This window comes from Macrobrachium rosenbergii, chromosome 50 (assembly GCF_040412425.1).
Source record: "Macrobrachium rosenbergii isolate ZJJX-2024 chromosome 50, ASM4041242v1, whole genome shotgun sequence".
Taxonomy (NCBI): Eukaryota; Metazoa; Arthropoda; class Malacostraca; order Decapoda; family Palaemonidae; genus Macrobrachium; species Macrobrachium rosenbergii.
Window position 1 is genome coordinate 32,606,221 of NC_089790.1, and position 12,955 is coordinate 32,619,175.

The 12,955-nt window shown below is 37.4% G+C and overlaps 1 protein-coding gene across 1 annotated transcript in view; it reads left to right on the forward strand.

Moving 5' to 3' along the window:
* The window catches only part of LOC136832819 (rRNA N6-adenosine-methyltransferase ZCCHC4), a 102,827-nt gene that overhangs the window by 68,827 nt on the left and 21,045 nt on the right, over nt 1-12,955 (forward strand). Inside the window, exon 7 of the mRNA XM_067094439.1 lies at nt 11,410-11,520. Within this exon, the coding sequence (XP_066950540.1) occupies nt 11,410-11,520 (111 nt within the window). The remainder of the gene's footprint in view (nt 1-11,409; nt 11,521-12,955) is intronic.

Here is a 12,955-nt window from a genome sequence, read left to right on the forward strand (position 1 = left end):
TACATCAGGAAGGGAAGTCTCTTCTTCCAGTGAACCCTGACCTTCAATTTCATTCAGACGCCTCTGGCCTAGGCTGGAGTGCTATCCTGAATGGTCAGGAAGTCCCTGGAACATGGATGACAGTGCAACGGAAGTCTCACATCAGTGTGAAGGAACTGAGAGCAGTTCACCTGGGCCTTCAGTCCTTCTTGGATCTACGTCTGCAGCAAGAAGATAGTAGTGCATGTGGACAACATCAATGTACTTTCTTACATTCGCAAACAGGGGGGCGCTCATTCCTTCTCTCTGTAGGAGATGGCGAGGGATCTCCTTCTGTGGACGGAGGAGAATCAAGTCACTCTTGTTACCCGGTTCATTCAAGGGAGAATGAATGCTATTGCGGATGAATTATGCTGCCCGAAACAGGTCCTTCTGATCAAATGGACCTTAGACCCGTTAGTCTGCAACGATCTGTGGAACTTAGTGGGCAAGCCCACAATAGACCTCTTTGCAATTTGAGAAATCACTGTCTTCCACTCTTTTGACCTCTGGTCCTGGATCCTCAAGCATGGGCGACAGACACCATGTTTCTGGGCTGTGCAGGCGTAGATGTGTACGCTTTCCCTCCCTTCGGGATGATCAGGGAGGTAACCAACAAGTTTTCTATGCATCAGAGTCCCTCCATGACCTTAGTCGTTCCTTTTTAGGCCAAATGAGGAATGGTTCCCAGATCTGATTTGGCTCCTGGTGGATTACCCAAGACTCCTTCCACAAAAACGGTCGCTGCTCAGACAACCCCACTTCTTCAGATTCCACCAAAAGGCTTTTTGCGACAGGCTGCAGAGGTGATTGCAAGGTGCAGACAAGCGTCTCTGCAAAGCTCTACAATCCAAATGGGCAGTCTTCAGAAGGTGGTGCAGCCACAATAACATCTCTTCTTTTGAGACATCTATAAGTCAAATGGCTGATTTTTTAATATTCCTGAAGCCTGTCAGGAAATTATTGACCTCTACCATCAGGGGGTATAGGTCGATGCTCAGTTCAGTTTTTAAACACAGAGGTATGGATCTGTCTTCTAGTCAAGACATCGGTGACTTAATCAAATCCTTTGATATGTTTAAGCAAGAAAGTTCTTCCAGCATCTCTTGGAACTTAGACATTGTACTGAAATGGCTTTCAGATCCTCAGTTCAAACCTCCCCGCTCTGTCTCACTCAGGAATCTCACCAAATACTCTCTTTTTAGTGGCTCTTGCTACTGCCAGACATATTAGTGAGTTACAGGCGATAAACAAGAGAGTAGGTTTTACGTAAGGGGACGCAGTCTGCTCTCGTTCTCTTGGTTTCCTTGCTAAAAACAAGGACCCTTCCAAGCCCTGGCCTAGATCCTTCGTTATCAAGCATCTTATGGACGTCTTAGGGTCTGAGGAAGAAGAGAGACTTCTCTGTCCAGTGAGGTGTCTCAGGTACTACCTTCACAAGACAGAAAAGATTAGAGGACCTTCGAGCAACCCCTGGTGCTCTGTAAGAAGCCCGGTTCGTTTGCTCTCCAAAAATGCCATTTCCTTTTTTTCTGGAAGAGTTGATATCAGAAGCCCACTCTCAGCTTCAGGAAGAAGCCTTTCCTTTAGTTAGGGTTAAGGCTCGTGAAACTATGGCAGTCGCAGCTTCCCTGGCATTTATGCATAACCTTTCTTTCTCTCTGCGATCTTGCAGTCGACATTCTGGAGATGCAAATCCATCTTCGCCTTACACTATCTCAAGGACATAGAGGCTATGTTTGAAAATTGTAACACTTTCGGACCTTTATCTGTGGCTGGCATGGTGTTGGGAGAAGATGCATAGGGAACTCTCTGTTCCTTTGTTATCCACTCACCTTGACTTAAGGTTTTGAGCCTGTGGGGAGCCCAGGGGTAATTTGTACTTGGAGTACCCATCAGCTTTGTTTTTAATGGTTTGGGTTATGGTTTTAATTCTGTGTTACAGTGAAGGTGTGGTGAACCGAAATGCGTTAACTGTGGACAAAATCACCACGCAAGATCTAAAGAGTGTATGTATTATATATACAATACAGAATTAAAATTACTTCAGGAAAGGACAGGAATGCCTATAAAAGAGGCCAAATTAGAATTAAAAGTTAAAGGAATGCATGCTCCTGCTAGGAAACAAATGTTTTCTACTGTAACAAGATCAAACAAATGAAACAAAAAATGGAAATAGATAAGAGTAACAAAACCCTGATAGATCAGTCTCAAAGAAAAATAACCACTTTGCAAGAAGAAACTAATATAGCAAAGAACCAAGAGAAGTATTCAAATATTTGTTCAAATTCATTTGAGATATTAAGAGAAATGGAAACACTAGAAGATAATACAAGCACCACAGAAATATTAGAAGATAGTTATAAGGAGTTAGAAACTAAAGAAAAAAAGAGGCCTTTAGAGAGAACTCCACCAAAGACCAACAAAAAACCAACTATTATTAGAGATACATCCATTAAATAAAGGCAGGAGACCTGAAGAAAGAACATAAACCAAAAAATTATAAGAATATACCTTTGTCTCCTAAATTAATAAAACCAACAGAAACAGATACCCAGAACATCAAAGAAATAGTAGAAGAACAAACCATTGACGAGAATGATTATGTGATGGGAGAAGAGATTACTCCATCACCAGTAATAGGAGCAGCAAGAGTAAACGAAGAAACGATACATGAAAACACATTCAGATGTAATGAATATTTCATTGAACTGTGCAACAAAAACAAAAGCATAACAAAGGATAGTTTATCAAGCACTATGAAATTTTATAGGATACAGAAATAAAGAAACTACTAGTTAGACACTCATGAAAAGGGCTGTATGTGACTTGGACACATAATGTCTTATAAAGAAAAACAAATAAATATTGTAAATAGAAATTTAGAAAAAATGCAAATTGATGATCCACAAAAAGGAAATAATACTTGAACACACTAACGTTATACTTTCAATAATTATATTATACAGTGGAACGTAAATGGTCTACAAACCAGATTACATTTGGGAGAAATACAACAATTACTAAGGGAATATGAACCAGTGGTACTATGTTTACAGCATGTCAACAAAAAAATATCAACAATAGGTAAATATACCTTAGTATCTACATCTAGAGAAGAAGGAAATTTAGGTACTGCTATATATGTACATAACAAAGTATGCTATGACAGAGTACCTATAAATTTTACTGACTTGCAAATATCAAGTATTAAAATACGAATTAAAAACGATTATTACACAATTTATAATTTATACAACCAACCTTATAAAAATTGACTTTATAAACTTAAAGATTTACTGAACAATACCAAGGAACGTACATTATTAGTAGGTGATTTTAATGCTCACAACCCAATATGGGACTATAATTGTACAAACTCAAATAGAACAGGTTGTAAAATAGAAGAGTTCATGGATTCAAATGACATGTGCTGTATAAATGATGACACAATTAGCACATATATTTCAAAAGCACATGGAACATTTTCCTCAGTAGACTTAACTCTATGTACAGCAAGTATAGTTGAGAGATTAGATTGGAATACAGTTGATGACTTGCACACCAGTAATAATTTTTTTCCCAATATTAATTTCCTTATTACAAAATAATCCTGCAAAACATGTCCCTCACTATAACATTTACAAAGCAGAATTGGGAGCGATATGAAATGCACACTAGAAATATTGCACCATTTGAATATTAAAAGACCATAATGAAACTAATAAATTTCTTGTTGATTTCATTAAAAATGCTGCTGATAAAGCAGTAGCAAAGTCAAAACCCCATCCAACAAAACACAAAGTTCCATGGTGGTTCGATAAGTTAACAGAATTAATAAATATAAAACACTCAATAGGGAGACAATTAGATCATTTGAATAACAAGTTCAGTAAAATAAATAAAACATTACCGATATCAGAAGGAACTTTACAAAAAATGACTATATTATTACTAGAAATTGATACATTAAAACCTCTATATAACAAAATATCTGCAAAATTTAAAAAAAGAAGTAATTCAAGGAAGAATCATTTCATGGAGGAAATACATATCAGATCTCTAATAATACTCCCATACAAAAAATATGGGAAAAGTTCAGGAAAATAAATGGTACCCATGTTAAACCACCGAGACATGCCATATTAAAAGATGGGAAAAGAACACTTGATCCAAAAGAAATAAGTAATATAATGGGAAAAAATTTAGCAAATGTAAGTAGTGATAAAAATTTAGATGAACACTTCTGCACAAAGAAAAATACATTAGAATTAATAACAATAAATTTTGGGACAATAGACGATATACATTATAATAGAAAATTTAATATGTCAGAGTTGGAATATGCTCTCTGGAACAGCAATAAATCTGTTCCTGGAGGTGACAGTATTTGTTTTGAGATGATCTGCCACTTAGCACCTTTGGCAAAGTCATACTTATTAGAGTTTTATAATCATTTATGGCTTCGAAATTTATTTCCAGATGAATGGCGTAAAGCTATAATAATTCCAATCCCCAAACCTGGAAAGGATCCCAGTAAAGTAAATAATTACAGACCAGTTTCTTTAACAAGCATCTTATGCAGATTGTTAGAGAAAATTTTGAATGCTCGACTAAGATGGTACATTCGAGATAAATAAAATTTTGACTCCCACTCAGTTTGGGTCACAGTGTAACAGATCTACATTAGATTCTCTCTCTAACTTAAAGGACCATATACAAAGAGGTTTTGAATGAAAACAAATTACGGTAGCTGTCTTTTTTGACACTGAAAAGGCATACAATACTACGTAGAGGTATGCTATATTAAAATCTTTTACAAACAACAACATCCGTGGACATTTACCTAGGTTTATACAAAACTTTTTAACAAATCGCAGTTTTCAGGTAAGAATTGATGATGTTCTGTCTAGAACATTTCCACTTGGAAATGGTTTTCCACAGAGAAGCGTCCTTAGTGGCGCACTGTTTACTTTAGCAATTAATGATATCAGTAATAATCTAGCTATTGGCATTAAAAGTAACCTGTATATGGATGATTTTGCCATATATTATTCAGCATCTCGAATAAAACATGCAGAACGAATCAATAATAAAAGCATATTAAAAATAGATGACTGGGCCTCATCTGTAGGCTTTAAATTTTCCATAGATAAAACTCAAGTAGTCATATTTTATAAAAACAAGAAGTGGAAAAAAGGTGAAGAAATAGATTTAAAAATCAGAAACCATAGTATACCAATTGGCCAAACAGCAAAATTTTTGGGATTAGTGTTCGATACTCACTTGAACTGGAAAGCCCATATAACATACGTAAAATGTAAATGTAAAAGAGCATTAAATCTAATTAGAAAACTATCAAACACTACTTGGGGAGCCGATAGACATACCCTTACTGTACTGTATAAAGCAACAGTTCTGTCTATCATTGATTATGGAAGTGAAGTATATGGCTCAGCATCGGATGCAGTGCTGAAAATGTTAGACCCTGTTCACAATGAAGGCCTTAGAATATGCTCAGGAGCCTTTAGATTATGACTAAAATCATCTTTACAAGTTGAATGTGGTGAACTGCCTCTGACTTACAAGTTGAATGTGGTGAACTGCCTCTGTCTCTCCAATGAAAAGTGCTCTAAGAATTCAGACAAGTGGTTCTCCAACAAAAAAATTATTTGAATTAAGAGATGTATTTATAAATAACTGTTTGAGTCGTTGAAATTAAATATACTAGTGTCTTTAATAGTAAAATCACCTCCATCCTGGACAATGAATAAAATAAAAATTTGTACACACCTCAAGTATTTATCAAGAAGTTACTCATATACACCAGAACACCATAGACAACATACAATAGAGCATATAAGCCGAAAAGGTCCACACTATGCAATATATACAGATAGATCTAAATCAGAACATGGAGTGGGATATGCCGCAGTGTCCCGGGACAGGACTTATCAGTTCTTTCTTCCTAATAATGCTTCATTATTCACAGCAGAATTGTGTGGAATTGTATCAGCTATAAAAATAATTAAAGAAACATCATTCAATAATAATTTTGTGATTTTTAGTGACTCAAGAAGCCTATGGGAGCTATTCAGAGTTACAAACCAAAAAAGTGATATAGTACAACAAATTAAATTATTTCTCCATAACTTATATAATAAGGAAAAAAATGTAGAAATATGTTGGATCCCTGCCCATGTAGGGATCAAAGGAAATGAAGATGCAGACTAAGCAGCCAAAGAAGCAACCCACATGACAAGATCAGATGTGAATATCCCTGTTTCTGATTATGTAACACACATAAAAATGGGTATCATAAATAAGTGGCAATATATTGGAATGAAGAACCTAAAAGTAATAAATTGAAACAAATAAAACCTAATGTTAAAAAATGTAGTTCATCATATCAGAGAGAGAGACACGCACAAGTAATTCTAACACGTCTCAGAATAGGCCATACTCGTCTGACACGGGCACTTAATGGGCAGCCCACATGGCCAGGCTCACGAGTGTTAGAGTGCAGGGTGACAATAATGGTCAGACATGTGTTATGTGAGTGTCCAACGTATGACCGACAGCAACTGTCAACTTTTGGGAATAAATCAATAAATGAAATTTTGTCAGAATCTTTTACATTTTCAGTCATTCTGATTTGTTGTTCATGAGGAACTGTGGTTTGATAGATAAAATATAAAAATAAGTGAATAATAAAAGCACAAAAACATAGAATTTGTCGAATTTAAATAAAAGTTTTTTTTTTAATATTACTTATTATGAATTTTAGTATACCTTTTTAGTGTGGAAGCATGAGTAAATGTATTTATTGTGTATGTGTTACAGTATGAGAACGTGAGCCTATGTGGTAGTTTAGTTTGCTGGGCCCTTTGGGGACTGTTGGGAAGAACAAAGTTGGATCTTTTCGCAATGCCCAAGAACAATTGTCTGCCTCTGTTTTGCTTGCCAGTACCAGATCCATTGGCATGGGCGATGGACGTGATGCTGCAGGACTGGTCCAAAAAGGATCTTTATACCTTCCCTCCCTTTAGAATGATACGGGAAGTATTGAACAAATTTCAGTCCGACAAGAATGTGTCAGTCCTTCTGATTGCTCCCTTTTGGCCCCTAAAGGAATGGTTTCCAGACCTCAAAGACACAATCTTCTCAAACAACCCCATGTCAGAAGATTTCATCAAGGGTTGTCTACTGTAGCTCTGACAGGGTTCAAACTGTCAAAGGACTCCTCAGACACAAGGGTTTTTCGGGAGCAGCTGCAGAAGCGATCTCGAGATGCAGACGTCAGTCTTCCTGCAACATTTACCAAAATAGGTGGTCCATTTTCTTCACTTAGTGCAGAAAGAATGAAGTCTAGTCTACTGAAACTACTGATGGAGATTGAAATAGTGCAGAAAGAATGAAGTCTAGTCTACTGAAACTACTGATGGAGATTGTAGATTTCATATTGTACCTTAGATCCTCCAGAGGCTTGGCCCTTCGACTATAGAGGATTACAGGGCTTTGCTTAGCTCAGTCTTTAGGCACAGAGGCCTTGACTTATTTTCAAATAAGACATTTATGATTTAATAAAATCTTTTGAGACTAGCAAGCAGAAGGGAACAGAACCGGTATCCTTGAACCTAGACGTGGTCTTCAAACGGTTGTCTCTTCCTCCTTGTGAGCCTATCAGCTCCTCTTTGCTCAGAGATCTAACTAAGAAGACCCTCATTTTGGTGGTTTTAGCAACTAATAAGAGGGTTAGTGAGCTACAAGCAATTGATAGAAGGATCAGTTTCTTTGGAGGAGATGCGACTTGTTCTTATACACTAGGATTTCTTGCAAAGAACGAGAATCATTCAAAGCCCTGGCCTCGTTCTTTTAAGGTAAAAATTCTGAGTGAAATTCTATGACCTGAGGAGGAAGAAAGAGTTCTTTGCCCTGTAAGGGCATTAAAGTTTTGCCTGAAGAGCACCGAGAAGTTAAGAGGGCCCTCTAGTAATTTGTGGACTTCAGTTAAGGATCCTTCATGTCCTCTCACAGAAAATGTGATATCCTTTTTCTTAAGAGAACTCATTAAGGAAGCCCACTCTCATGTGGGAGAAGAGCTTTTACCTTCTCAGAAGATTAAGGCACATGAAATAAGGGCAGTGGCTGTGTCCTTAGTTTTTAAACATATTTCTTTTTCAGATATTCTCCAAAGAACTTTTTGGAGATGTAAATCAATATTTACATCTCACTATTTAAGGGATGTGGAAACAGTTTTTAATGAATCCAATACTTTGGGTCCTTTATTGGTGGCTGGCATGGTGTTGGGGGAGGGAAAGTAGGAAGCATACTTCCATCCTTTCTATTCATCTTGAATTTTGGTGTTGAGTTCAAAGGGAGTCTGGGGCTATCATGTACTGGGATACCCTCCAGTTTTTAATGGTTTGGGAATGGTGTTTTTAATATTTTGGCGTAGGTAACAGCTTTGTTATCTGGTTGTCTTGTGTTAGTACTGCACCCTGGGCAGGGGCAATATTCTGCAACTTCCTTGTGTAAGTCTCTCACTGATGTAGTAGGCAACCCAGGGCCATACCCCTCACCTCTACTGAGTGAGATGAGCAACAACCAGAGGCAGTATCTTCCTGCAGCAGCTCTTTCACCAGGTAAGGGAACAACAAGCATTGTCCCTGTGCTAGCAAATTTTCTGTTCTCAAATTCATTACTGTTTACAATGTTGTGGGGATAGAGTAGTCCATGTAGCCCACCTCCTTTCAATGTGGAATCAGCTATGTAATTACTCGGTGAGTCACTTACGAGTATATAAAAATGACATTTATAATAAAATAAAGTTTTATATATACATACTTACCAAGTAACTACAGAATGGGAGCCCACCCTCCTCCCCTTGCATGGACATAATGGCATAAACAAATTGAAACCATTTGCTCAGTTGTTCCTCTTCTTCCCTGAAAGTGGGTGGGGCTAGACACCTGCACCAAAAACAAAAGAATTACTACCGTGAGTTTGAAATTTTCGCTGCTGATACTAGAAACATTAGCTATATAATTACTTGGTAAGTAAATATAAAACTTTATTTTATTTATTTATTATAAAAATGTCATTTTTATCTTCCAACCAAGATCTTAGCGACCTTTCAAGTCTTTTGAGACTTCAAGGCAGAGAAGAGTCGATGCTGTATCTTGGAGTTCTGATGTAGCTCTCAAGTGGTTAACGGGCCCTTCTTTCTAGTCTCTCTGTTCCACATCTCTCAACTTAACTAGGAAACTCTGTTCCTTGTAGCCCTAGCAAATGCCAAATAAGTTAGTGAGCTTCAGACTATAGATAAGTGAGCAGATTCCGCTCAGGGAGACAGTCTATGCTTTAATGCTACGTTTTCCTGGCTAAGAAAGAAACAGGATCCTTGCTTTCTCCCTTAAGTAATTGACGAACATCCCTGGCTCTGGGGGAGTGAGTGAAATGTATAGTTTGAGCTTTCAGGTTTCACCTGAGCAAGCCTTATAATCAGAGGGCCATCCATGAATAGGGTGCCCTCACAAGATCCTGTCTTGCCCGCTGTTTATGAACGCATTGTCTTTCATCTCCAATGAACTTTATTTTTGAGATGCACTCAGGAACGATATGCCAACCTGTTAAGGGAAAGCTAAGATGCCAGAATAGCTTCTACATCATTAGCTTTCACTCATTATGTCACTCACTTCCATTTGGCAGTCAGCCCACAGGAAGTGTAATAGTTCTTCACTTCTAAATTTTTTCTTGAAGTCGAAGTAGCGTTAAAAAAAAATTACAGTACATTGGAACAATTTTTAATAATTGGCATGGCACTGAGGGAGGAAGCAGAGGATTTTCTCCTATCTCTTCACCTTGTAGTAAGGTGCTGAACTTTTGGGGAGCAGGGGGGTACAGTGTACCTAGAGCACCCACCACTCTCAGTGGATGGGTAGTTGTTTATTTTCAGTGTAGATGACAAAATTTTTTGGTTGTTTTTATTTTTTGGTACTGCGCCCAGGGCAAGGGCACTCAATGATGCTTTACCAGCCAATGGAATACTTCGCTGCAAAGCTCCCACTTAAGTAGAGGCGATCCACAGCTATACTGCCACGCCACTACAAATTAAGATGGGTAACAACCAGAGGCAGTATTCTCCTGCAATAGCTCTCTTAGCTGATAAGGAACGACAAGCATTGGTTTCCAATGCTAACAACTTTGTCTATTTCAGTTTCATCACATAACTTAATGTTTTGGAATGGAATATGTCCGTGTATCCCACCTCCTATCAATGTGGGATTCAGCTGTCTCATTACTTGGCAAGTTACTTTTATGAAAATATTTTCATAATAAAATTAAGTTTCACATATACTTACCAAGTAATTACAGAATCAGAGCCCGCCCTCCTCCCCTCTGATGGCCATAAGGGCAGAAACAGAATGAGGTTGTCTGCTAAGTTGTTCCTAGTATTCCTGTTAGTGGGCGGGACTGATCACCTACACTAAACAGTCGGAGTGCTACCGCAAATTTTAAAATTTAAACTGCCTCACGAGTGGAAAGTATAGCTATGTAATTACTTGGTAAGTATATATGAAACTTAATTTTATGAAATTATAATTTTTGTTTTTAAAAATTTGCTTGTCAGAATTGGATGCATCTTCCGTGCTGGGAAATACAGTACATGATGCTTTTACAAGCATAGATATGGAAACCAATTTCTCTACTTCGTTGCATTGACCAGTATTGCAATTTATCTGTACTTAGAAATATTGGCAAGTTTTCGTAAACACTATTTAAGTTCGATAATACTTCTATATATTGGGCAATCCAAAAAGGGTAGGCTGCTATGAGTCTCCATTTCCAAATTGAATTTTATTCGTGGTATTCATTTAGTTTACCAAAAATTCTCGCTCTCTCTCTTTTGGCAGTTTGAAAGTTCCTGGAATATTTTTAGAAAAACATTCAGCTTTGTTTTCAGATCCACATAATTCAGTGGCTGACCTGCACTGTAGTTTTTGGGATTGAAAAAGATGAAGGAAAAGTAAAACTGCCTTGACATAGTTAACTTCTGCATAGTAAAACATACATTGTTGGATGTCTTGGTGGCAACCTTAAGAGGGTAAAAAATGATAAATCAATGTCTGGTTAAACTGTTTCTTAATAACTGGGAGCTTTATTTGGTTTTAACTTAAATATTGTGCTGGGGATGTATGCCTTGTAAGTTGTAAGATTTCATAGGTGGTTGTTCGAAGTTTTTTTAACTGTAAATATTTCTTTTGTGTTACTTTTATAGGTAGCATTACAGTACTCTGGATTTCTGCTGTTATTCAGTATGTATACATTACAGTATTCCTACTCTGTCGTTTGCATTTTAATTTATACTTATATATTTTTCTCTTCCAGTTTTCTTCATTTTCCCATACTTCATGGAGCCCCAGGTCCTGGGACAGCTGCCAAACTTTGTGATGCTGGATTATCAAGTGGATTATGATAACCATCCATTATACTCATCAGGTCAGTATAGAGATACAGAGGCAACTTCTGTCTTTAAACTTGGCCTTATCTATACTATCTTCAGTAGTGCATTGCTTTAACATATCTCATGTTATTGGATTTCCTAATATAACAGACCTAATTGATTTTAGGAATATATTTCCTGGTATTGCAGTTAATTCCTTGTTATTCGAGTGCCTTGTTACATAAGGGGCAGACAATCCAGATAGCTACCTAAGAAGGAATCAGATTTATTTTGTTTTTAGTTTGAAGCAGTTTTGATAGATAGATAGAGAGATAGATAGATAGAGCTGCTGTTCGTCCTCAGATACCTCCTTTGAGGACTCAGTGGCTACCAAAATTAGGTTTTTCCTACATCAAAACCTGTTTTTTGATAGCGTAATTGATGTTCGTCCTCAACGGAGCTACACTTTCATGGTCCCCCCGGGGCTCTGTACGACAGACCAACCAATTACAAAGAATTCTCTTATAGTTGGTCTCAGGCAGAATAGTGCTTGCTTGCACACTGAGAATGTAAAGGACTCAGGATAGGAGGGTTCAATCTTATGTCCTACAACGATTACCTAGGCTGTATGTCTTACTTGTACAGATATGACAACAACATAAGTTGGTGCCATCTTCATTACACGCCAGGTCTGTGCAAGATAAATGTTCACCCCAGTCCCATGCCTTTTCACCAGGGTTTGAGGACTCTCAGCAACTACCAAACATAGGTTTTTCCTATATCAAAACCTGTTTTTTTTTTATTTAAGTAACTTACCTAGTAATTACATCACTGTAGTTTCTAACTCTATGGCAGCTTGAATTTTCGAAATTCACAGCAATACTCTACTTCTTCCGTCCGAGTCAGTGACTAGGCCCCGCCTAGTTTCTGGGAAGGAGAGGAACAACCCTTGAAAAGTGCTTCAATTTGTTTCTGCCATCCTAGAGCTCACACGGTTGTAGGAACGCAGCTTGGTTTTTGGAATTCATCTTGTTAGCTTCCCATTTCAATGAATTATTCTGAATTGATTGCCTTCAGCACTATTTTTTTGTTGTTTAACTACTGATTTTGACTTTTTCTATCCGATTTTCACTTCTGTCTGATTTTGCCTTCAGCACTATTTTTTTGTTGTTTAACTACTGATTTTGACTTTTTCTATCCGATTTTCACTTCTGTCTGATTTTTATTGTTTAGGAATTGTTTGTGACTTGTTGTGTCGACTGGCTTTTTCTCTTAGCGAGATTTGCCGATCAGATATTCAATAGTTCAGTAGTTCCTTATGAGAATCACTGTTAGGCTGTTTTTTCCTTAGTGTTCTCCTGGAAGTTTTTCATAGTGTTTATGCAACCTTTGTAACTTTTTGTCTAGTTTTTTATTATGTTAGAAGTTTTTGGTATTGCAGGAAGGGTGTTTTTTATTATGTTAGAAGTTTTGGGTATTGCAGGAAGGGCT